Source organism: Melanotaenia boesemani, chromosome 21 (genome assembly GCF_017639745.1).
Source record: "Melanotaenia boesemani isolate fMelBoe1 chromosome 21, fMelBoe1.pri, whole genome shotgun sequence".
Taxonomy (NCBI): Eukaryota; Metazoa; Chordata; class Actinopteri; order Atheriniformes; family Melanotaeniidae; genus Melanotaenia; species Melanotaenia boesemani.
The window spans coordinates 11,288,051-11,312,392 of NC_055702.1; the positions used below are offsets into that span (position 1 = coordinate 11,288,051).

At 37.8% G+C, this 24,342-nt stretch overlaps 3 protein-coding genes across 3 annotated transcripts; 2 read left to right on the forward strand and 1 right to left on the reverse strand.

Moving 5' to 3' along the window:
* Positions 1 to 209: 209 nt before the first annotated feature.
* On the forward strand, positions 210 to 3,508 carry lrit1b (leucine-rich repeat, immunoglobulin-like and transmembrane domains 1b). The gene is made up of 4 exons (XM_041974217.1): positions 210 to 466; positions 803 to 1,260; positions 1,434 to 1,739; positions 1,885 to 3,508. Exons 1-4 carry the CDS (start codon positions 345 to 347, stop codon positions 2,952 to 2,954), a joined length of 1,956 nt encoding a protein of 651 aa, XP_041830151.1. The 5' UTR covers positions 210 to 344; the 3' UTR covers positions 2,955 to 3,508.
* Positions 3,509 to 4,847: 1,339 nt separating this feature from the next.
* LOC121632792 (leucine-rich repeat, immunoglobulin-like domain and transmembrane domain-containing protein 2) lies at positions 4,848 to 6,865 on the forward strand. Its single transcript, XM_041974540.1, has 3 exons — positions 4,848 to 4,919; positions 5,133 to 5,914; positions 6,078 to 6,865. Exons 2-3 carry the CDS (start codon positions 5,146 to 5,148, stop codon positions 6,863 to 6,865), a joined length of 1,557 nt encoding a protein of 518 aa, XP_041830474.1. The 5' UTR covers positions 4,848 to 4,919; positions 5,133 to 5,145.
* Positions 6,866 to 9,095: 2,230 nt separating this feature from the next.
* LOC121631966 (cadherin-related family member 1) lies at positions 9,096 to 23,281 on the reverse strand. The gene is made up of 17 exons (XM_041973080.1): positions 23,070 to 23,281; positions 22,507 to 22,602; positions 22,069 to 22,214; positions 21,927 to 21,977; positions 21,674 to 21,763; positions 21,457 to 21,543; positions 20,355 to 20,471; positions 17,834 to 17,977; positions 17,671 to 17,749; positions 17,424 to 17,524; positions 17,101 to 17,304; positions 16,693 to 16,845; positions 15,624 to 15,788; positions 14,968 to 15,035; positions 13,222 to 13,450; positions 11,658 to 11,912; positions 9,096 to 10,333 (listed from the first exon to the last, which is right to left on the reverse strand). Exons 1-17 carry the CDS (start codon positions 23,128 to 23,130, stop codon positions 9,800 to 9,802), a joined length of 2,580 nt encoding a protein of 859 aa, XP_041829014.1. The 5' UTR covers positions 23,131 to 23,281; the 3' UTR covers positions 9,096 to 9,799.
* Positions 23,282 to 24,342: the final 1,061 nt, after the last annotated feature.

A 24,342-nucleotide genomic window follows, 5' to 3' on the forward strand; every position in this document is an offset into this window, starting at 1 on the left:
ACATTTCATATTCTGTCATATTTAACCAGCCAATAAACTATTTTAGAAGTATTTCTCAGAGAAAGAAAGTAGAAAGTGTGCAGCCTATCAGCTTCCAGGAAAGAATAGCCTAATCGTGTGAATGAAAATAACCCAAGTCCTCCTTTAATCCCTGCCTATCCCTTTTATCTGAGGATTCAGACCAGTCAGAACAGTGTGGAGCTGTGAGCCTGAGAACTACAACGATGCATCCGATGTCCCGTTAGACCGCGTTGTTGCGCCTAGTCTTTCTTTTTTATTTACTTTTTTTTTATTTAATGACTATAGTTTAGTTACTTGGCGTTTGAACTGCTTACAGGGAAAACATGAATCGCCACCTCAGTGCTGCTTTTTGTTTGGCTGTTGCTTTTCTTCCTCTAATGAGAGCTTCATGTCCTTCACAGTGCAGCTGCTTTTTCCACAAACTAAGCGACGGATCAAAAGCAAGGTAAATAATCTGGATTTTGTGCACAGTTACTAACGTTTTGTTGATTTTAGCATGCAGATATTTTCGTTTTACTGCAGCTTTCCTTTATTTACTAACTGTATAGTGGAGGATTAACTTAAGGGTTGCTCTTTAATCTCCTTTGCTTCATACTGAACAAAAGGTTAGGTTACTACTTTTTTTTCTCCATAAAGCTGAAATGTTAATTTTATTTTACAGAAGTATAGAATATATCCAGTTTTATATTACATTTTGCAACCTCATCCACTTTTAAAGAGTCTTAAAGTAGTTTCTGTATAATTTCATATAATAAATAATATTTTTGTCCTCTTTTTTTAGGAGTGTGCTTTGCAATGATCCAGAAATTACTGTTATCCCTCCAAACTTCCCCATCGATACATCAAAGCTTCGTATTGAGAAGACAGCTATTACACGCATTGCCAGCAACAACTTCCACTACCTCAACAATCTGGAGTTCCTCTGGATGTCTTTTAATTCACTGAATGCACTCGAGGCCGACAGTTTCCGGGGTCTTTACAACCTGGATGAGCTAAGGCTGGACGGAAACTCACTCACATACTTTCCCTGGGAATCTCTGACCGACATGCAAATCCTAAGGCTTCTCGACTTGCACAACAACAAGATCTCCTCCATCCCTACCTCAGCCACCATGTATATAAAAAACATCACATATCTGGATTTATCCAGCAACAGTCTTACCACCCTTCCTGCTGAGACTCTAACCATGTGGCTGAGCGTAAAACCGTCTCAAGACTCAGAGTCCAAACTTATTCTGGGTGAGTATCAAGCTATAACATTTTAGGGCTCTGGAATGTTTTTTTTTTTCTTAAGCTGCCTTTTTTTAGTAAGGGATTAGTCTAATTATAGTTATAGTGTGCAGTGCCAGCGTGTCAACTCTCAGCTTTATCTTAAGAGGACTCAGCATTTGTTACTTTTGATCCCTCTGCAGGTCTTCATGACAACCCATGGCTGTGTGACTGCCGACTATATGATCTGGTTCAGTTTCAAAAGTCCCCCTCATCGTCTGTGGCTCTCATCGACACCAGGCTGAAGTGTGCTGATCCGGAGAGCCTTTCAGGGGTCTTCTTCACCGAGGCGGAGCTGCAGAGGTGCCAGGGCCCTCGGGTCCATACAGCTGTGGCTCGAGTTCGGAGTTCACTGGGAAACAATGTCTTGCTGCGCTGTGGCACCGTCGGGGTTCCCATTCCCGAGCTTTCTTGGAGCCGTGCTGATGGCAAGAAAATGAACGGCACAGGTGAATTTCTCCTGAGCTAATTCTATATGTGCTAAGATTAGAAAAGTATCTATTTGTGTCCAAGGCCAAATGTCAATGGGATTAAAGTTCTTCCATTTGTGCCAATCTGTTAAACCCTGGGGGTGTATTTGTTTTCTTCTTTCAGTTCAGGAAGAGGTTTCAAAGGAAGGCATCATCTGGTCGATTCTGAGTGTGCCTGCAGTCTCCTACAGGGATTCTGGGAAATATGTATGCAAAGCTACCAACTTTGTGGGCACTGCAGACGCCATCATCTCTTTAGTGATCACAGATTCCATCCGATCAGATGAAGCAGTAGGAAGTGCTTCAAAGAGAAGCAGAGGGAAAAAGGCTGGTGGCATCGGCAGAGCTGCATACCAGGAAAAACTCATCGCCAGATATGTTCCCCCACCTACCAGCACGGCTGCACAGCCCATCATTGAACCTCTTAATGGTAAAGGTGTGACTGGGAAGTATGAAATTGAGAGCTACAGTGTCTCTGATGACGCTTCACCCAGAAGAGGCACAGCGGCAGAGTCCCAGAAGCCAGGGGAGGGGGCCCAGGATGCTTTGAGTAACTTAGCAGCCAATGCCTCTTCCTTACAGCAAGCTCCTGAGAGGAGGGTGGTGCGTTCGGTGAAGGTGATTGGAGACACTGACCACACAGTTTCCTTGAACTGGAGAGCCCCTACGGCCACAAACATCACTGAATTCAGTGTCTTGTATGCTGTGTTCGGGGAGAGGGACATGCGCCGCATCAGTGTAGGTGCTGGAAAGAACCGAATCACCATTGAGGGCCTTGTGCCAAAGACAAAGTACATTGCTTGTGTTTGCGTCAAAGGGTTAATCCCGAAAAAGGAGCAATGTGTAATCTTCTCAACAGACGAGGCCGCCAGTGCCAGTGGCACTCAGAAGCTCATTAATGTAGTGGTGATAACAGTGGCTTGCGTGATCGCTGTCCCCCTGACCCTGATTGTGTGCTGCGGGGCGCTAAAGAAACGTGTCCAAAAGCTGTTGGGGCGACAGACAAAAGAAATGCAGGACTCCTATGTCACATTTGAGACTCTCGGGCCTGGGGGCAAAACCAAAGGTATGGAGGGGGAGTATCTGACCCGGCTCAATCCTGATGAATCCAATAGGTTGCTTTCAGCGAGATCAAGCGTTGACTCAGAGGCCATAGCCAGGACTGAGGGGCCACCTAATGAGTACTTCTGCTAAAACCAAACAGAACCTCAATTTCAAGAGAATGCACTTTGTTTTGCCTGTGATGTTGAAAGATAAAGTGCTGAACTCCTCAAAGACTCACAAGACTGAAATGATCCTCCGTCATTGGTTTTCAGAGAACTTTGATAACTCCATCAGCACAGCATGTATGAGATTATTTTACAACCTTGTGGGACTAAAATCAGCCATTCGTTTGGCTGAAAGTAAAAACGGAAGTAAAACACAGTGGCATGTTTTTATTATTGGTGTAAGTGTGTGAAAAGAACATTTTTTTATTTGTCACGCACTTTTAAAGATGATGTTTTGCCTAGAAAATTGTCTTGATGCCCTAAACTCTGATAAACCCAGTCATTTTTTTTTCTTTTTCCAGGATGTAACTTTTGCTTTGTGTTAAAATCTTTATTTAATACGGAAAATGTTTAGAAACCCAGCAGTCTGTTCAAACTGTTTTATGTCAGTTTGATGTTGATGTGCCAGGTTTACTGTTGGCTCAGAAACCTAAAATACAATGCATTTTATAACATGTAAATAATTTGTAATCTATGTCTATGTATGAATGTAAGGACTGAAAATAAACATTTTTTTTATATTTATCCATACTTACAAGCTTTTTTCCTCTTAACATCTGAGAATTTTTTTAAAGACAAGATTAATATTGATTTAGACTTAAGCAAAATGTTTTATGTATAATAAAAGTAGACACTTGAAGACGTATTGCTAATTCTCCAACAAACTCTAGCAGCTGTTGTCCAGCAAACAGCTGTTTAAACAATTAGACTATAATTATAAGTGTTAGTGACGATTTTATTGCATCAAACACTGAGCTATCCACTGTGTTGGTTGATCAGTCTCCCACTTTGCCCCAGACGGAAATATGTGGAGTGCCAATAAATATAGTTTCAGAAGTCTCTTAACTTTACCTTTTGCAGTCAAAATCAATGTTTTGTCTGCTACTTCTTTAATTTATAATCTGCCGGCAAAAACAATTCTCACATGAATGATGATTGTGTTTTGTTAAACCAAGTACAGCTTTAGAGAACAGTCAGTACGACTGTTAGAAGAAAACTATCAATTCCAGTGCTACCGGATGAACATGCCTATTTGTGAACTATCGATAAAAATGATCAATTTTGTCATCTCAGCAGAAAAAATGTACGAGTATTTAAGCAGACTACAGTGCAATGTTTAAAAATAAAAAAAGAATTAGTCCTGAGCTTTTCTGAACATTGAGAGATTACCGAACATTGACCCATTTGTCTGTTAAACTGGAGGTTGCCTCCATAAAAGCTTGGAGTACCGAAGCAGAAATTTTAAAAACCGGATGATCAAAGTTGTTGATGTTTGTCTATCTTCACAGTCACTTCATATGCTGATATGGCCTTTTTTAACTCGAGACAACTCAGTATTCAGAGTTTTTTTCAGGTCAGTCCTTTTCATGCATCTGTCTGTCTCACCACAGCCCTCCCTCCCAGCACTGCTAAGCCAGACGGGCTCCAGCCCACTTAATACAGATGGCCCTCCTGTGTTGTCAGTGTTCCAGTATGAGACGGATAAATTAAATTAGACTGATGCAAAGCATTTTTATATCATACCTGAATAATAACACAACAGATATCTTTGCTGAACAGCATTTGTGAGAGAGAAGATGTAAACATTTGTGAGCTTTTGAGCAGATCTCACTGTCCAGACAAAGTGGACCACTGCTATAAATACACCTTTCCTGTGTCTCACATGTCATTTGGTGTCTTAAGCATTGCGTCAAGGAAGATTAAGGTAATAGGCTTTCTTTGACGCAGCCGATAGGCATGTCCTGCCCTCACAGGCCCATTTCACATGCTCGTCCTGGAACATGGATGCCTTTTGTGTCGCATTTGGTATCTCATTGATATTTTCCATCATTAATCCTGGATTCGCATCTTGTTTGTTGGGTTGTTCTTGCACAGAGGAGAACTTGGGGAGGTAAGTTACTACTGAAACTACAAAAACTTTCTTAAGCTAGTTATATGGTAGTTATGACCTTGTTCTGACTGACCTGATTGTTGCTTTAAATGTAACCTGCTAAGCAGTATTGCTGGAAATCTGGACATTGTCCATAAATGTGTACAAATGCTGCATCTGCTACATACACAGCTCATCTTAATAAGTCAATAAGTGATTCTTTTCTCATTTTAGATCTTTACTATGCATGGAAACCTCCATGGGACAAATCCCAGAGGACATTCCTGATGATTTCACCAGAATTCGAATTGAAAACTGTCACCTGACTGAATTACCTCGAGGTTCTTTCTCTAAAGTTAGTGCCTTGGAGTTTCTCTGGCTGAATTTCAATCAGATCACCCTGATGAGCATCAAAAGCCTGGAAGGGCTCGCCAACCTGACTGAGCTCAGGCTGCAAGGTAACAAGCTGACCTCAGTACCATGGACAACATTTCAGGACACACCCAAACTCAAGATTTTGGATCTGAAGCACAATCGACTGGATGTACTGCCTGAACATGCATTGCGACATTTACCTGCACTGACCTACTTAGATTTATCCTTCAATCAGCTTAGCATAATATCAAAAGACGTGTTTATTAATTGGCCTCTTTACCAAACTGCAGAGAAAGCATGGGGGAAAGAAGGGGTGGTGTCGAATGTGGTTTTGGCTCTGCATGACAACCCCTGGTTGTGTGACTGCCGTCTCAAAGGCTTTGTTGAATTCATCAGGGGGGTCAGCCCTCCCATCATTTTGATGAATTCTTACTTGATGTGCTCTGGTCCAACCTCCAAAGCTAACAAGTTTTTCCATGAGATCCAGTTAAAAACATGCATGAAGCCGGTGGTCTCTGGCCCAGAGACCAACATAACTCTACCTCTTGGTGCAAATGCAACATTGAGCTGCATAGTCAAGGCCAGACCAGCCCCAACTATTCAATGGATGTACAGTCTGAAGATCATAAGAGGATTTGCTGGTAAGTTTTGTTTTTTTTTTTCTATTACAAAAACCTAAAAAGTGTTGAAAATCTGCCGGTATAATGCATCATGAGCTTAGACTTTCAGAGTCGTGCTACCTTCAGCAGATGAAAACAATCTTCTGGTTTTAATCACCTTTGATGCTCTGTTTTGTTGTTGCAGCTACACAGACTCAGAAAGATGAGGAGACAGTCACTTCTCAGCTGGTGATTCCTTCCATTCACATAGCAGACCGAGGGCTCTACACTTGCCTGGCCAACAATTTTATTGGAAACTCCTCAGTCAGTATTACACTCAGCATCAACACCCCAAACTCATCTATTCCTCCTCCTCCACCTGTGCCCATGCTGTCATCTGATGACAATGCCCACATTAATATCCGCATCGCCAAACAGACAGTTTATGGCATCACCTTGGAATGGTATACAATAACAGAAAATCCTGCAGAAACATGGTTCACCATCCATTTTGGTAAATATGATTCACCCAAAAAGGAGATGATCTACATCGGCCCTGGCATCAACAGCTACTCCGTCAGCGATCTGCTTCCAGTCACAAAATATGAAGTGTGTGTCACCCTGAAGAACCATCCACCCAGAGAAGGCCAGTGTATTGTGTTTGTGACAGGAAATGATATTAGTGAGCTGGAGCAAAGAGAAAGGCTGATCCACATTATAGTCATTGTGTGTGCAATGGTGCTGGCTGTGCCAGCCGGCATGTATGCATGCACCACAGAGGCCAGGTTCAGCTGTGTGGATCGCTGCGTGGATCTGTGGAGGAAGCGGAGGATGCATGGAGACAACCTGCAGGGGACAGAGAGGCAGGGCAGCTTCGATAGCCTGCAGGCAGCCAGCGATGAAGCACTGTGCAGGGACTCAGAGGAAAAGCCAAAAAAAAGGCGGAAGTCTGAAGATAGGTGCAAAGGAGGAAGTGCAGCTCAACTGTACTAATATATAAAAAAAAACTATAAATATTTATGTATTAGTAAATATAGTCAGTTTTCATTGTAGCTCCAGTTTGTGCCTTTTTTTAAAATTTCCAGTCAGTGTCTTTGTTCGTAAAGAATCCAAACAACAAAGACTTTTCTCATCAAGCTGAGATAATCCAACTGGAATTACTTTCATTGTTAAATTGTTTGAGTATTGTTTGAAAATTTAAAGTAGCTCTGTGACTGAAATCATATCTTAATGAGGCACAAACTGGGGCTTCTTGATAAGAAATTGTATTTTTCAAGTATTTCAGTTGTTTTAAAATGAAGATGCCTTATGAGTCCATTAACATGTACAAAAAACATGTTTTTCTGAAAGTTTTGATACTGTGCACCCACATTTTTAAAAATAATTGTAGGCATACGGTATTATGCATTACTGTCTATATCTGTATATATTTCTTTATTACAGAATAAATTATAAGTTCCTTGTGTGACTTCACAGGACATTGTGTTCCACTCTGTACTAAAAATGGTCTTTTCCCCCTTTACAGACTTCAGATATGCTGTCTTGTAATAGAATGAAATGTTCTGATGTGGATTAAAAAGAAGGCAAATGCTGAGACATGCTTAGATGTTCAGCACAATCACTCAGAGGATTTGTTACATAAGCAGGGTTTTGTCATATTTACACATGGTACTAAGTAGATTATAGCAATTTCCTATTTGACTCCTAGTCAGCAGGACATGATATTTCCATTAAATGGCTGAGTTGACTCTATCTGATCAGTAGAGACAGGCTAGAGAAGTCTATAAAATATATTGCAGTAAAATTCTTTGATCTGAGGTGGAAGAGACCCTTCACATAATGAAATGATACATTTATAAGCTGTTATACAATAGGACTATGTGAGACATTATTAGATTTACTGCAGACTTCTGAGATGCTATCTTTTATTGCTGCAGTTAGTTCATGTTGGCTGTTTGTAACCCAGATCAGTGTGGGTCAAGAAAAGATTAACATGACTGGAACAGGGAAAAAAAGAAGAGCAATACAAATCTGTTTTAGATAGAAGTCCATTTTCAATTAGGAGATAAAACAAACAAACAAAAATCATATACAATAAAAGGAAAAGCATCAGTTAAATAAACTAAGTAAGAATCTATCAACATTTTTCTTTTATTTGACATTAGGACAACTTATTTTCTCAAAATATTGATTTATATCTAAATCAAAAAATATTTTTGAAATATTTTTTGTATTTAATAACAATTTAAAAAATGGACATTTTAAAATAAAGCTACTTCATTTAAATCACACTGTAAATACAATAGTTTCATTTGACAATCTTGGGAAATGTTCTAAAATAATTGCTTGCTGTATCAAAATAAAGAAAAACACAAAATTATGGCTATTAAAAAAAAATGGGACTTTACACATTCTATTCTCAAAATTAAATGGTATCTTAAAATACTATGTAAATAGAGGGAAACGTTCTAAAAATGACTCAAAATAAGTTATACCTTCTAAACAGCTTACTGTAAATTATTTTGAAATTTAAAAAATCAGTTGCAAAATAATTACTCTAAAAATAAGAAATCCAAAAGTCTCAAAATAATGAAAGGTAACCCTTTAAAATTTATTAATAAAATGTTCTTTTTATTTGCTGAACTGAGTAAAATAATCTTTGCTTTTCTCTTTGTCAACACTAAACAACAAAAAATACACAACAATTTCAGACAAAATAGACCAAATTATTTTAAAATATTTATTTAAAATCAAGACAGTACAAAGACGGTACAAATATGTTACTTCAAACGACCAGGCATGTGTAATTCATATTTATGATATATATAGTCAATCTCAACTTAGGTAAAATAGGTATAAGTTGATATAGTCAGATACAAGTAATTTTTTTTACAGCAATGACTTCTTCTTTGCCTACATTTGAAGGCATTGATGCATGATATGGAAAGTAACTGTGTGTGGACCTTTTATGTTTGATGAAGACCCTATATTTAAATATTTAGATCTAAAGAAATGTCCAAGCAAGTTACTAACACATAACAATGTTAGCTCAATCTTTTCAAGCATAGAACTACTCTTTACTAACAACATCCCACTAGTGGAATTAAATGGCCTTGTGTGCATTTTATTCTTCTGCTGCAAGATACAACATTAAACTATATATATATATATATATATATATATATATATATATATATATATATATATATATATAATGGACCAATATACATTTATATAAAAGCATTTTTTTTACATTTATTCAAATAAATAAAAGCAGACTTGTGTTACTACAGTGGCACATTGTAATCATACAAAGGAGCAACTTTTCAGCTTTAAAGCAGCTGATGTAACACAATAAAAAATATTAACACACAGGTCCTTTAGCACTTCATAATAAGCCGTTTTTCTTCCATGACACGTCAATCATCTGTATGCTCCAGTGAACAAGAACAGCTTCTCTTTCTTTTGTTCTTTTTAGGATTTATTGCGCTGAAATCCTGTTCTGTGTGGAAAACATTGCAGCGTTGTGAGCATTACATTTTTCAAGACGTTATGCAACTTATGTATACAAAGTAAGTCTTTGTAATCCTCTCTGAACAATTTAGAGTGGTGCTTCTTACTGTTAAGATGATGTAATCTTCCTCAAGATGGCAGTGTGGTGAAATCTCTGCAACTGCACCATCCACTTAAGCTCTCTCCTTTCTTTATCAAAACTAGGTCATCTGAGGATGCAGTGCATCCCATTTCCATAAAGTCACATCTTAAGACATGAATATCTGTAAACCTTCCTGTTATACTCATGAATAATCACAAGGTAGGGCCAACTACCAGATCATCACATGGAATGCAGGTGAAATGGGTTAAGATTAGAGGAGCTGTCAAAGAAATAATCGAACAACCTTAAACTAGATGTTTTGGTAGTTTCAGTTAATAATAACCTTGGTTGTTCTCATGGATTTTCTGCTCCAACTTCATTTTCAGCTCAGACACTAAAGCAGAGCTCATGTTTCCCTCTTTGCGGCGGCCAGACTTAGCTTTCTTGGAACCTTTGGAAGCCAACGTACCAGATATTGTTGGGACTGCCCGGGGCCTTTCAACAGGCCGTATGTTAGCTGGAGGAGGAGGAGGCAGACATGGAGCAATAGGAGGCGGAGGCTTTAGTCGAGGTTCCTGCTGGGGGCTGCACTCTGGGTCACTGATGAGAAACTTATCCCCAGGATTGGTGAACGTAATAACAGGCATCTTGAAGGTCCAGGGCTGCTGGTCCCTGGGCCGCTTCTTTATGATGCGGCGTGCTGGCATGATTCTGTTGGACTTGGAGTTGCGCATGAACATAGCTGTAGAGATCATGACTGTCACTCCTACCAACACAGTAATGATAAAAGTGACCATGCCTAGAGCTTTTAAAGGATTGTCCCTACTTTTCATTAAAAAAGCAGCCATAGGCCCCTTGAGAGGAGTCTGTAAAAGAGCACAAATACAATCATTTCCATCTGAATCTATGGCTAATACATCATTTATCCAAAGCAGATAAGCACGAAAGATGAATGCGCAAAGCACTGACAGAGGAGGCCCAAACAACATGTCTACCAACTATGTAATGTTTTTACACACATACACAAACACAATCATCTCCCTCTGTTCTACAGTATAGGACTGCTGATGCAAAGCTAAGAACTAGGAAGGACGCTAGTTGTTGGGAATGCATCTGGCAGTGCGGCGCTTTAGGATTTCTGACTGATGAAGCCTGAACAAAAAGGATGGCAGTTCATGAGACCAGAACAGACATGTTTGTGGAGGAAGAACAGAGAATATGAAAAAAGAAGCTCGAAACCAAAGAACATCCATTTCAGTGAATTTGATGGTCAAATAGTCTGAGTCATGCTTTAGCTAAGACTACGGAATGTATATGTATTGGTATTATAAAAATTAAGTATATAAAAACTAAATTTTTATAAAAAAATAATGCATTCTTGGCAGTATTTAAAATCCCCCAAAATAAATTAAATTACAAGAAAAACAGAGGAAAATATTTCAAAATATGTGCTCCAGTACTCTTTTACAGACAGCAGCCAGCCAGAGTCTTCAGCTGAACAATAAAGTACCAGCTGTGTCTCACTTGATTCTACGGACAATTTTTATATAGTTACTCTCAGGGTTGATTCGGGACTTTTTCACTGCGTTACAGTACAGGATTGTGGATATGCAGATTGTGAGTAAAAGGAGGGATGTGACAATGCTGACAAAAATTCCAAAAACCGTCAGCGGACGCTTGCTGAGGCCCATGAAGTATGAAATAATTCGACCTTTGATCTGAAAAGCACGATACACAACACAGAAACAAAACCAAAACACTGAGTCATCATGAAAATGGCAGAATGAGAGCATGATGAAAGCATAGACGTGAATTCATGAGAATGACTGACAACTTGAAATGATACGCAATTTATCTATTCACAACCATATTTCAAATTTGACAGACACCAAAACTAGCATCAACTAATCTTGCAAACTCCACTGCTGTCCAAAGATTATAAACCACTCATGGCTACATAGTTTAATTTCTGGTTCTGGTATTTTAATACAACTCAAAAAACAGTCAGTGTTATCCCCCATAGAATATGAAGTTGATGATATGTGAATATGTGCTTAAACTAGGGTGTTTATTTAGCCTACAGTAGCATAGCAACATAGCCTTTTGCCTCATGTTAAATTGCCTAAATCTATAGCTTAGACATGCAACAAGAAGCACAGCAAGTATGCTGCTAATCAAAGCAAACCTTACCGCCTCTGTGATATCGATGTTGACCACAGCTGTTGTGCTGAAGGATGGAGAACCTCGGTCCCTGGCCTGGACCACTAGAGACCACTTGCAGTCCTTCTGTTTGGTGATATTCTGCACAATCTCCATAGACTTAATGAAGGGTTTTAACTTGATCTCCCCGGTGTTTGCGTTGATATCAAAAGCATTGTCAGGATCAGCGGTCATGATGGAGTACTCGATGACGTTGTTTGGAGACTCTGCATCATAGTCCATTGCCTATATGAAGTAACAATTTATGTAATAAAAATGCCAATAATTCTGTTGTAAATTACAATAAAAAAAATAAAAAAATAAATAATAAATAAATAACTCCAACCAATATGTTGCCAGAGCTTGTATAATGATTTTAAGGAGGATTTGATAAGATGGCTTATAGTTAACATTTCATATTGTACATAATGTTTTTGTAGAAATTTCATACATAAAGTATAAAAATAAGCAGATGCCAAAACCTCCATTTCTTCAAAAAGCAAGACAATTCACTTCAACTGTAATTTTGTCCTTGCGATCAACACACAGATCAGCTTAAAGGTGAAAACGTGAACCAAACTTAAAGCTCAATGACTTTAAAGATGTAATATATCATTAAAAACTGTTTATATAGGTATCATATTGCTTCATCTAAATAATTGTTATGTTTTTATTTTATTAGAAACAGCTGTTTATATCTACTTGCTGTGGGTTTATATACATGAAAAATGCCATATTTGTGCCACCATTTATCTTATAGTGTCTCTAAATGGAAACTAAGTGAGAACCCTTTGAGCTTTAACGCCACAGTACTGGTTGTTTAACAGGTGCAAGAGTACCATTTGTGACAAGTAACACCTTCAAAGACACATGGAAGAAAAGAGTACACCTGTACAATTATGAAGTAGTTACTCATAGTGCAGCAATGGCTGCACCTGAGGCCACTGGATCCACTCACGAATGAAAAGATCTTTACTTTAAAAGAACTTTGGTATTTGCAATCTCCGAAGCCCATCCTTGCAGATAGATGTCAGTAAATCTTACACACTGTAACTTTAAAAATTCATATTCTTGAGACCTACCGACCCTATTTTAATTTCGATTTCAGGTTCAGAAATTCCATTTGTAAATGCAAATTGATTAGATATCTAAAGGAAAATAACTAGTATATTACAAGATGAAAATTAAACCAGACTTCTTGAAAACAATGTGAACATCACTGGCATCTCAATTTCCAATAACTGTAAACAAGTCTATTTCTATTTTAGTGGTTCTTTACTTCTAGAGATAGATTTTTGAATAATGTGTCCAATAGGTAATCACTTAGTGAGTGAAAAGTTAAAAATAAAAGTCCATCACAACAGCAGAAGGTCACAACTCCAAATTTCTATATTTATGGAAAACTTTTCAATTTCCAATCAAGAAAAGATAAAAAGTGAAACTCGAGAAGCTGAATACAAAATATCTGGAAAGGTTTTACTAGTTTTATTTTAAAAATAAATAAATGAAAAAAGACCAAAGACAAAAATAAATTAGATAATCCAGAGTGAGCTACCTCAACTTTGACAGGTGTCCCAATAATCATGGTCTTCTCCAGAAGTCTGTCGTCAAACTCAGGAGGGTGGTCATTCATGTCCAGGACAGTGACGAAGACCTCGGCCAAGCTGTATTTGCCCTCCGAGTCTTCTGCCTTTACGTAAAAGTTGTATTTTGACCTGACCTCTGCATCCAGGCTGGTCCAGGGCTGCGTGGAGATGAGACCTGATGATGGGTTGATGGTAAACCTGCAGGTAAGATCAGACACTGCATGAGTCAAAGTCACATAGTTAACCAATCTGCGTCATTACAACAGGTGTTTCTAACACAGTCTTGATATTTAACAGCATAGGTGATATTTACATCACTTCCTCTGAATCTCTGCATGACTCATACTTGGAGTTTGCTATAAAAAGCACATTTCCCATCTATCAAAGAGACTTTTATTGTATGTTTTGTCCAAATAAGTGCAGCATCCTGTTTTGATTTAAAACTTTTTGAGCTAAAAGGCAAAAAAAAACAAAAAAAAAAAATGTAACCACCCTTCTGTCCATTCTTCTATCCATCACTTTATCCTTTAACCACGCTTTATCCTGTTAAGGATGGCTGGGGGTTGGAGCTAATCCCATCTCTGTTTTTTTTTTTTTTCCCCGAGCTTTGATCTGAAAGGTAAATCTCTGAGCAAACTGTGTCTTGAGAGATATTTCTAGACACTTAACATTTAATTCTTTACTAAAATATGCACATGTTTTTAAACTGATTTTGTGTATGTATGTGTTGTTATGTTGCTTTCTCAAAACTATTTGCCAAATTCTTCCAGAAATAAATCTGCTGATACAAACAGCTCTTCTTCTCTCTGAGAAATGTGCAATTTCCATCTAATTTTAGATAAGAAAACACATTTTCAACTTTACATATGTTCACACTAAATTGTTTAAAGTGACTAGTGTGTGTTTTCATGTAGATGTGATCCCATAAGAGATTCTGCTAATTTTCACATCTAAAGGAGCTGAAGTGTAAAACGTCTGTCTTCTCATATTTGTATAAAAACAGACGATGAGGGAAACAATCTTTGCTCCCTATTCTGCTCCAATGTTTTCCCCAAGTCATTTTTTTAATCAACTAAATGAAAACTAATTGCTTCAGAGATTTTTTTTAATCAACTAAAATATACATAAAGAAGTTTTAATAAATGAAAAATCACATTGCTCTCTGAGTGCTTTATAGTTCAGCACCGGGCTTGCCGCCATTTCATTCAGCTGACTTTTTTCTGTCTTGTTCTCTTGTGAAAATTCACAAGTCAATCTGACAACTTTCGCACAATTAATTTGGGTTGCTGCCTGCAGACGAGCATAAATTCTCACTTTGTCTCTTCTGCATGCTGCCTTGCTTTTTCAAAGCTACCGTTTCTGAGGCTCCAGCTGTCACATTGCATGTTAATTGGCTCTGGCTATGTGAGAGGGGCCAGGCTGTCTATTTTTAACCCTCCAATCCAATTAGGAGATTAGCCAGCATCTTGGAGCCATTTTGGAGTGAGCTGTTTGTGAAGCAGAGGGGCCAGTCAAACTAGTTTAGTGCTTTCCTGTTCCATCAAAGATGCAAGGACATATTAAGAGAAATATTCAGCAGGGTGTTTCCAAAACAGTTTCGACTCATACTTTAAAAATACCTTTTTAGTCTGTGAAATGTGTTTTTAAGGAAAACAAGGGTTAAATATTTGATCAGAATGAAGCTAAACCTGTGGGAGTGACAGGTTTTTACTCACAAATCGGATCCTGATCCATAAATCGTGTATTTGACTTCACCCCAAAGCCCTGAGTCTGGATCATGTGCCTGTGAGAAAAAAACATTGGCCAGAAATAAATAATGTTTAAAAAAATATATGGAAAAATTAAAATACTGTAAACATGGCTATTTTTTTTTTTTTTTAACTTTACTTTTATGTAATGACACTAGGAGATTACAAAAACCTGGTTCATAGTAATTGGTCACCCCAGCTGGCTGTGGATAAACAGCCAGGGTCTTAAGCTACTGAGGGTAGAGTCTTACTGTATTGAGAGGGGGTGTAAGGATAGGTCAGCATGATTAACCTTGGGTCAAAATTAATCTTTTTACTGCACTCTGTGTAGTTTGGTCACATTGCCTCATATTCCAGTGAACAGTTCATAGTGTCTGAAGAAACTTCAGAAGCAGATGTATCAAAATTTGCATTAATAATCCCTCGTATTACGGAATATCATGGGGTAAGCCTAAATGGTTCAATGTGACATGAGTTATGTAAGCAGAAAAAAAGGCTTTTCTATGTGGCTCCAACATGTTTCCATCTAATGGACTGCATCTAATATGCATTTATTGAAGGGTTGATGGGTTATATAATCACTTTGTTTGAGTTAAAACAGAGTTCAATCATGATTGACTCACAGTTACAGACACAACACTGGAGCCTCCAGGAGAGTTTTCAGGCACTCTGGCAATGTAGTATTCGGACCTGAATACAGGGATGTTGTCATTCGTGTCCAGCAGGTTGATCACTATGTCAGCCGTTGCACTAAAACGCTCAGGAGTGTCTATCTCCACTGCCAAGAGCTGCAGAGAGACAAACAAAGTGACTGAATTAGATGTGAAATTGAATACCTAATTAGTTTATTAACAATAATTAAAATCTAAATCAGCAGCTCTGTAAGATGGGATTTTTTCTAATGAAAAGACTCAACATTTAAAATAAGTTAATCTGGTAATAAGATGTTGCTATAAGAATCTAAGAAAAAAATGCTGCACTTTTTGTGTCTACATCTTGATTTTTGCTGGCATGCCTTATATACATGTACAGCTAAGAGCAATTGGAGTATAATCACACATTTTATTTTATGTTTACACACTGAATTCTATCTTGTGCTGGGTGAGAAGTTAATGAACATATTAAATGTTTAAAAACTCTAAATTTTCTTTGGACGATCTACCAAAGTATGTTTTGATGCTTTAATGTCTCAAAACCCATTTTGTCCCTCTTACATTGCAGCACCTCTAATTACCTTCTTTTCCTAAAGACTTTGCTTTAGTTCTTGTCTTGTTAAAATCCCCCCGGGTGAAAGCACAGTCTGCTCTGACTGGCAAGGACAAAAAAGCTTGTGCAAACATCACAAGTAAAAAATAAAAGCTTGAACTACTAATAATGATTTGTTTTGAGCGCCACGGGAAAGCTGTCTGCTGTGTGAAAGAAAATCTCCATTTGTTGTGTTCTTTGTACCTTATAACTCAGCAGTTAGTTAACATGCACGAGAAGCTCAACAACTCTGAATGTGAGTAAAAAAAAAAAACAACAACAAAAAAAACTGAATAATAAGACCCTTTTAAGAAATCACAAAAAAAAAAAACAAAAAAAAAACAAGTCTCATAATAATCTGTGTAATGGATTAAACTGTACAAACCCTCCTTCAGCATTCATCTATATAAACTGATGATTTTATAACTACAGTACATGAAGTTTTACCTTAAAAGAAAGGGTTGGTCCCTTTTCATAGTCAATGCCAGACGTGTCCTCCACAATGATGGTCACCTGGGCTTCATTCAGGACGGTCTGGGGAACCACTCGTAGGACTCGGTTCTGTCCCACTAGTCTCAATTTAAATTTAGCATTTGCTCCCTGAAAAGGAACAGAAAAGTGGAGGAAAATTAGTGTGTAGCCTAAACAAGAAATAGAATGGAAGGTAGACTCACTGCCACCTCAGAAAACCTTTGCACATTTTTCTAAAAAGTACTGAGATAAACTGGTTGAGAGATATTGATGTACAGCTGAACTCATAGGCTTTAATATATTTCTCTGCAGAGTCACAATCTCAGAATAGAATAAAATATGACAACTGAGAAATTATTCATTAAAATGCGTGATTAAATTCACCTGATCCGAGTCATTGACTGTGATCTTAAAGCCTCGAAGGATCTCCCCTGCAGGTGGATGCTCATACATTGTGACCTCAAACTTGCTCTGTGGTCCATTTTCTCCATAAAAGGTCGGAGGATGGTTGTTGAGATCCACAACCCGGACTGTCACCGTGGTAACGTCATAGTCCAGCAGCTGGTTGTTTGGCCCGACTTCCGATGCCTGGATTTAAATATTACATTGATTGGCACATTGAACAATAATAGACAACAGTATTACTTAAAGAGGGATGATAATCCCCAAGAAGAGTGTGTGGAAGAAGATGGATGAAAGAATTGTACCTTAACTTTGATTTCATAAAGTTCATTTTTCAGGAGAGATGGATGGGCTGACAGGGTGATGCATCCACTGGTGCTATTTATGTCAAAAACACCATCACTACCTGCAAGATGGAAACAGATGTGTCGTGTTTGGAATCTTTAAAAAGTAAATGAAAGTAAGCAAGTTAGTGCAAAACTCAACTTAGTGCTGGTTTGTTTTTTTGGGGGTGTGAGGTAGGGTGGTAGTGGGAGGGGAGGGGGTCCTTACCATTAATAATAGAATAATGTATAGGGTTGGGATTTCCTTGATCTCCATCTTTGGCATACACTGTGTATATTTCAGAACCCTGGAAGAAAATAAATGAAGGTTTACTGTATGTAAACAGAAGCAACAGCATTACATCACAGCTGAGAGTAAAACAAAGTCTTACAGGGACTGAGACTTCGTAGATATAGCCAAAGTATGGGGTTCCTATAAAGGATGGAGGCATGTCTTGGGCATCAAGAACGTTGATTGTTACAGTGGCTGTGGAGGTCAACACTTGGTGTTTCCCCTTGTATTTTCCACCTCCATCCTAGGAAAACATATAATGAGTGAGAAAGCAGAGTTAATACACTTAAATGATATTAGCTGATTCAAATTCATAATAACACACTATTAAGCTAGCTTTCCTGGATGTGTGAGCTAATGTTTTGTGTATAAAATAATGCAATAATTAACTTGTGTTTTCTCTCTTTTTTTTCTCAGCAAGTATCCCTGGTCTATTGATGGTGCTTATTGACTCTTCTTTCTCCATCCTCCATCATGGTGAGGCAGATGACCGCCCTTGCCACTGTGTGTAAACTTGGGATGGGAAATTAAACCATAGAGAATATTCAGTGCAATTGGATGGCTTCCTTAACCGATTCCTTTCAATGAACTGGCATTATATGAACACAGCTGGTATTGGACCAAATTGGATTTTTATAATCATTTGGATTTATTTGGATTTTAACTAAAAAACAGTAAACTTTATTGAACTGGATTACAGTTGGAGTGGATTTTATCTATAAAAGTGCCTCAATATGACTGAATTGACACTATACAAATAAAGCTGAACCTAACTGAATTTGTCATTGTCTTTTTATGTTTGTCTATCAGCTAAAGATACTGCAGAATGGTTTCCTGTTCAAGCTCAATAAGTTTAACAGGTCCTCTTTTGATTCAGTCTTATTTGAAAATGTTCACTTTAACCTTGGAGGCTATAGGATTATATAATCTTTCTGGTTTCTGGTGATGTTACATCTGTTTTGACAGGATGAATCTATTGACAGATCAATTTTAGATGTAAATATTAGAAGCTAAATGTCTCAAAAATGATAAAATAGTACAACCAAATAAGACAAAATTATGATGAAAAACAGAGAAAGTATATTTATCTTAATTTTATCATGGTCTATGGGTTTTGGTCTCAGGTTTTGCTTGAGTCTTGTTGAGTTCTTTGGTTTCTTGTTAAGCTTTAGCAATGGTTTGCTTGCTCTATTTCTTTTATCAAACTTCTAATTAGGTGGGATTATAATAATTTTTGTGTCGTGTCTTATATAACTTTACTTGCTGACCAGACCCCCTCTGCTCTGTCTTAGCTACCACCAGTGTCTTGTCAGTCTCAGGGTGTATATTTATATTTCTATCTTTCCCCCTTTCTTCATTCACCAAGCCAGCCATGTGATCATGTTTCACTCCTGCTTAATCTGCTTATGTTATTTGCTGGATTAATACTTTTTCTATTTGACTTTTTACATTGCCTGCCATGGTTTGGCTTTCCAGCAAGTTTCATTAGAGTTTCTTAGTTTTCAATCTCGTGCACTCTCTCCAACATCTCCTGCAACAAATTTGTAATTTTTAAAACTTTATCAGGCAAAGTATCTTAATGTTTGTTAGTATTCACTGGTAAATCTCTTACTCAAACTGCTGTTAAAACAACATTTCCATTTGAATGATGGAAACTGTGTTAGTCATGTTTTATATTAGCTTACATGATCAACGAGTTGAATATTTTAGGAATACTTCTAACCAAGTAAAATTACCCAGAAGTTTTTTATTTTTTATTCAATAATGAGAAAAAAGATTTAATTATTGCAGATTTTCTTGTGGCTGCAACTTTAAGTGTGGTCAATTATTTTTATGCAGTCATACTAATTGGGATTGGTATAAATAACTGAGGGCAGAGGCAGTGTGTGTTATTTCTAGTCACAACATATTTGCCTTATGAGGTTTATATTACATTAATAAGTTAAAATGTTTCCTGAGTTGCTCAAATCTATTTAACCAGTATGAATCAACTTACATCAAATGTGCTCAGTCATCTATCTTTGCAACAGTTTTAGTTTTACTACAGCAGCCTCATGATGTAGAAGAGATTCCTTTTTCAATCCCCTTAAGAACTCTTCTTTGCATATTTCCATGTTATTTTCCATCAATGCAGCGTTCATGCTTAATGCAAATGCAAAATGAACTCCATGATCCCAAACTAGTCTGCATTTATGCAACTGTGGACTTGCACTGAGAATTTGATCATGAATCTGATGTTGCGTTTAAGTGAACATATATGCACACAGGGTAAAATACAAGCCAAATACAACAATTTTTCATCAAAATATTACTCCAAGTGAGTAGTGTTGGTAATAAACAAACTTATTACATTTAACAAGAGCGGCTCATTAAAAACTTAATAGTTCCAACAGATTTTATCAGGAAATGTATGAGAATAAACATGTCAAAAGCAATACTATGTGAGAGGTTTTAAAGGTCAAATTTTCATGTTTTCTCTGATAAGATGTGATGCATGCATATAATATTGATCTTGGAATAAAATTAAATAAGTGTAAATAATACAGGGGTCAGTGAGCTTTGCAGGCCAAACTGTTTACTTTGTCAGTTTGTTTGCAGCACCAGAAGACGTGACGTCTCACCTTTGCAGTTACTGTCACAAAATGTGTCGCCGTGGTTTCATAGTCCAAAGTCTCACCAGGTTTCACTCGGAGGATCCCGCTATGACCATCAATGGTGAACTTGGCAAATGGGGAACTCTAATAAATTATCGAGTCAAAAAGTTAGTGGGACAGAAACAATCAAGAGCAATCAAGCTAATGCCAGAGAAGCTTCTCATCAATATTGACTCTCAATCTGCCTCAACCTCGTCATGTCAGCACAGTTTTATCAGACAGTTTACACATGAACAGTAAAAACTACTTCTCAGTCAGCTGCTGGCCCGCACCAAACCTAAGCTCCTATTAAGCCCTCAATGCCTTGCTCAAATGTGATTGAAATTTAATCCACTAAAGTAACACCATTTCCAGACTGCTCTCTGGTATGAGATTAATCTTTGTGCACACTGCCTCATCACTCGAATGCTCTTTTCCTCCCTCCACATGGCAACCCAACCCTCATGATGTCAGTCTGACCTTTGTTTCTACCCCTGAGTGTTAGGTTCTTATCAAACCAGGCATGAATGGGGACATGTAGCATATGTAAAAAGCTGAAATGAGAAATAAATAATAAAGAAATTGTGAAAGAAAGTTCTCTTTAGGCTTGAAAATTTGGCTTTGGAAATCAAGAGGATGAACTTGTTGGCAGACTTCAGGGTAGATTCCAAGGTATGAGTTAAGAGATCTAAAGCCAGAAAGAGCTCATATGTGATTAGTCAACTCTTACAATCAACCCTGAATTCAACTGGATGACATGTGCAAGGAGGCTGAAAAGCTGTGACCATTTTAGCCTTGGTTAACCCAGGTCACTTTTCTGAGCATGTGCTGTTGTAATAACCTGATGGTGAAGGTACATGCAACAGTTTAAGAATAATAGAACTTATGGTTTTACGCTTTGGGAAAAATTTTTTTTAGAAAATGCATTGTAAATATGTTTTTTTTTTTTTGCACTTAAAAACAAACACAAATGTCAAAAGTTCCCCCCAAAATTTAGCTGTGGGCAGTCTTGTTTGTCATGTTACCATGAAAGTTGTTTACAGGGTTACATCAGTGCATTGTCTGCATAACAGTGAAGCTGTATAATTACCTGTAGGAAATATGAAACACTACCGCCTGAGCCCAGATCTTTATCCACAGCATGAACTCTGTAGATGCTGCTTCCTGGAGCAGTGTCCTTGTAAAGTGACAAGATATTTGATCATGTTAAAACCCGCTTTAATCTCACTTGTGATCAGTCTTTATGCCTAATTTATCAAGATTTTGAGTTTGTTAACAGGCATGTGTAACTATATAATGTACTGCACCTCTGGTATGTCAATAATGAAAGGAAGGTTTTGAAATTCAGGTGGCTCATCGTTAGCGTCTGTCACAAACACTCTCACTGTCTCAACTACCTGAGGACAACAAGAAAGCAAAATAGTTAACTTTACAAATTTAATGTCTGCATTCATACAGAGAGAAACAATTAGCAAAGTCATTGCAATAGACTTTAATCATATAGCATTACTTGAAATCTTAGGTCATGACAAAAAAATGTTGAAATCTGTAAAAACGTACTTTATTGCGGCCGTCTGTTATGCTCACAAGTACTGAGATTTCATCTTGTTTCTATGACAACAAAAGAAAAAAAAGGTTATTATTATTGCTCTGAGCCTGTCTTGTTTTGTTTTCAAATAAAAGTCTTTGTCAAAAGGCTCACCTCCCTGTTGAGCTCCTGAATTAGAGTCACGTTTCCTGATTTTGTTTCCACCCTGAAAAATTCTGTGGTGCCTTTTTCAAAAGTGAGACCATATCGCACTGGATCTCCTTCTGGATCTGTGCCATTCAGGATGTACACCTGTGTTCCTATGAACACAGAAAAGCAGAAAAGGTGTCAAAGCTTCGGTTGAAATCCTTAGTGTTTTTTGTTTGTTTGTTGTTTTAGGTTAGGTCAGATGAGCCACCACCCATATTGTTTTCTTCCCGTAAGTCGTTATGCACGTCACAATCCAAAAGGTATTACAGTGATTAGCTGGAGCCTCAATACATATCTGATCATTTCACAACATGGCGCTTCTACACATAACATCGTTTCATTGGGAAAATCAGCTCTAATGTATTGCTGTTATAATTGTTATTACAAACAAGTGAGACGTACCAACAGGTGTATCCTCAGAGATGCTGAACAAGGCCATATTCCCACTTGTGCTGCTGGGACCATTGTCATAAAAATATGGAGCATAGTCTGATTGCCCTACATGACAAAAGCAGATAATGTCTTGTAAGTTACTTGAGTGAAAGATAATTAATGATAATAAAGACCAACAATTTGTGGAAGCTAATTAGTCAGATTTATACACTGTATAAATACACTGTATAAATCTGACAAAAGTCATAAATAATGTAGATTTTCTGTATTTTGTTTTACTTGTTAAGAAATATTTATCACTAACATAACTGAGGACTGAAACACTTAAATCGGAAGCAGAAGGAGGAGGAGGAGGAGGCAGATAAATCATAAATATATTTGGATTAAAGGTTCACATGCTAAAATTCTAAGAAGAACATAAATGCACATTGAATTTAATGAAGTACAAGCAGCATGAGTAGTGTACTCTAAGATGGACATGCCCTCTTTGTGTTAGAGGATTAAGGAGATAAGAGCAAGCCATGAAGTCTTAACCACACACAATGATGAATAAAGAAATAGTAGAGCTTTACCCGAGCTGTAGTGAAGCAGCAGGAGAAACAGTAAAGCATGCGTTTTCTTGTCTTTCTTCATCCTGGTGCGGAGGTAAGGCTTGGCTGGCTCATGTGGAAGGCTTGGTGGAGGGAAAGCAAGCGACGAGTGTTGTGTCCTTCTGGAGGCGTCTCAGCAGGCTCAGGAGGAAGAGGCTGGGACAGATTCTAAAGCACTAATCCAGTGACGCATCCCTTCCCTTCACAGACATCTTCTGCCACACGGCACATACTCCAATTGCTGTCTGAAAAAAACTCCACAGAGGAATGATATTTCAGGTCTAACACTTTGTGGTGTGATCATCACACCTCAGCACACAAGTGACAACAAGGCTCTGCATTTAAGATTCCTGGAAAGATTTTAGTGTTTGAAAGCAAATTTTCTCTGTGTTACAATCAATTTATTGATCAAAAAACCCGCAAGAAACACATTGTGCGACACATACTTATGCACCAGTTTTTTTTTTTTTATTTGTTCGGCTAGCTTTGGCATTTGGCTTTCCTCCCAGCTGTAATGGGTTTGAACAAACTTAGTTGCATATATTGAAACCACAGCTGGCTAAGCTTTTAGTGTACACTTTCCTTGGCAGCTCTTTGACCAACACAAGCCTGAGCTGTGCTTACGGATCTCTGATGGATTTATAGTCAAGAGGCTTTCTCTGGCCCTGCAGTTCACTTTCCCCAGTAAACCTACTGACCGATCAGGCAGTAAACCTCCAGTCGCAAAGCATGCAAACAGCACAACAACAACAACATTGTTGTATGGCAACAATGCCTGTCGTAATATCTTAAAATAGAAGCTGTATGTCATAAAACAGATTATGTTAGCCAGTTTGCACAGCCTGAAATACCTAGATATCCACTGGCATGAATCACCTGCAGCTTAAGCAGGTCAAAGCCAAAACACATGATTTGATGTGAAAATATAAATAAAAAAAAATGACACTCAGGGAGGGTGACAATTTATCTTACAACCATAATGATGGGTGAAAAATGTCATACCTTTTATTTTCAGATATAATTTCCACATCGTCCATGTGAGAGTTTTTTTCACCTTTTTAATGAATAAAATTATGACTACGCACAAGCAGGTGTCAAGCGAGTGCATGTTTGACTGATGTTTTGATGAAGTGGATTAACAGTCCTGACTCATGTTGAGCTGCAGAGTGTATTCCTCCCGTGTTCACAATATTTCTTGGCTGACTATTAAATATTTCAGGTATTGAAGACAGTAGAACTAGCTTGTAGTACCTAA

Coding starts and splice junctions, on each gene's coding strand:
- lrit1b (XM_041974217.1), top strand. CDS start 345: ATGAATCGCCACCTCAGTGCTGCTTTTTGTTTGGCTGTTGCTTTTCTT. Junction 467..802: donor AGCGACGGATCAAAAGCAAG/GTAAATAATCTG, acceptor CTCTTTTTTTAG/GAGTGTGCTTTGCAATGATC. Junction 1,261..1,433: donor AGAGTCCAAACTTATTCTGG/GTGAGTATCAAG, acceptor ATCCCTCTGCAG/GTCTTCATGACAACCCATGG.
- LOC121632792 (XM_041974540.1), top strand. CDS start 5,146: ATGGAAACCTCCATGGGACAAATCCCAGAGGACATTCCTGATGATTTC. Junction 5,915..6,077: donor GATCATAAGAGGATTTGCTG/GTAAGTTTTGTT, acceptor TTGTTGTTGCAG/CTACACAGACTCAGAAAGAT.
- LOC121631966 (XM_041973080.1), bottom strand. CDS start 23,130: ATGAAGAAAGACAAGAAAACGCATGCTTTACTGTTTCTCCTGCTGCTT. Junction 17,525..17,670: donor ACATTATTCTATTATTAATG/GTAAGGACCCCC, acceptor TCCATCTTGCAG/GTAGTGATGGTGTTTTTGAC. Junction 10,334..11,657: donor ACATCGATATCACAGAGGCG/GTAAGGTTTGCT, acceptor GCTCTTTTACAG/ACTCCTCTCAAGGGGCCTAT.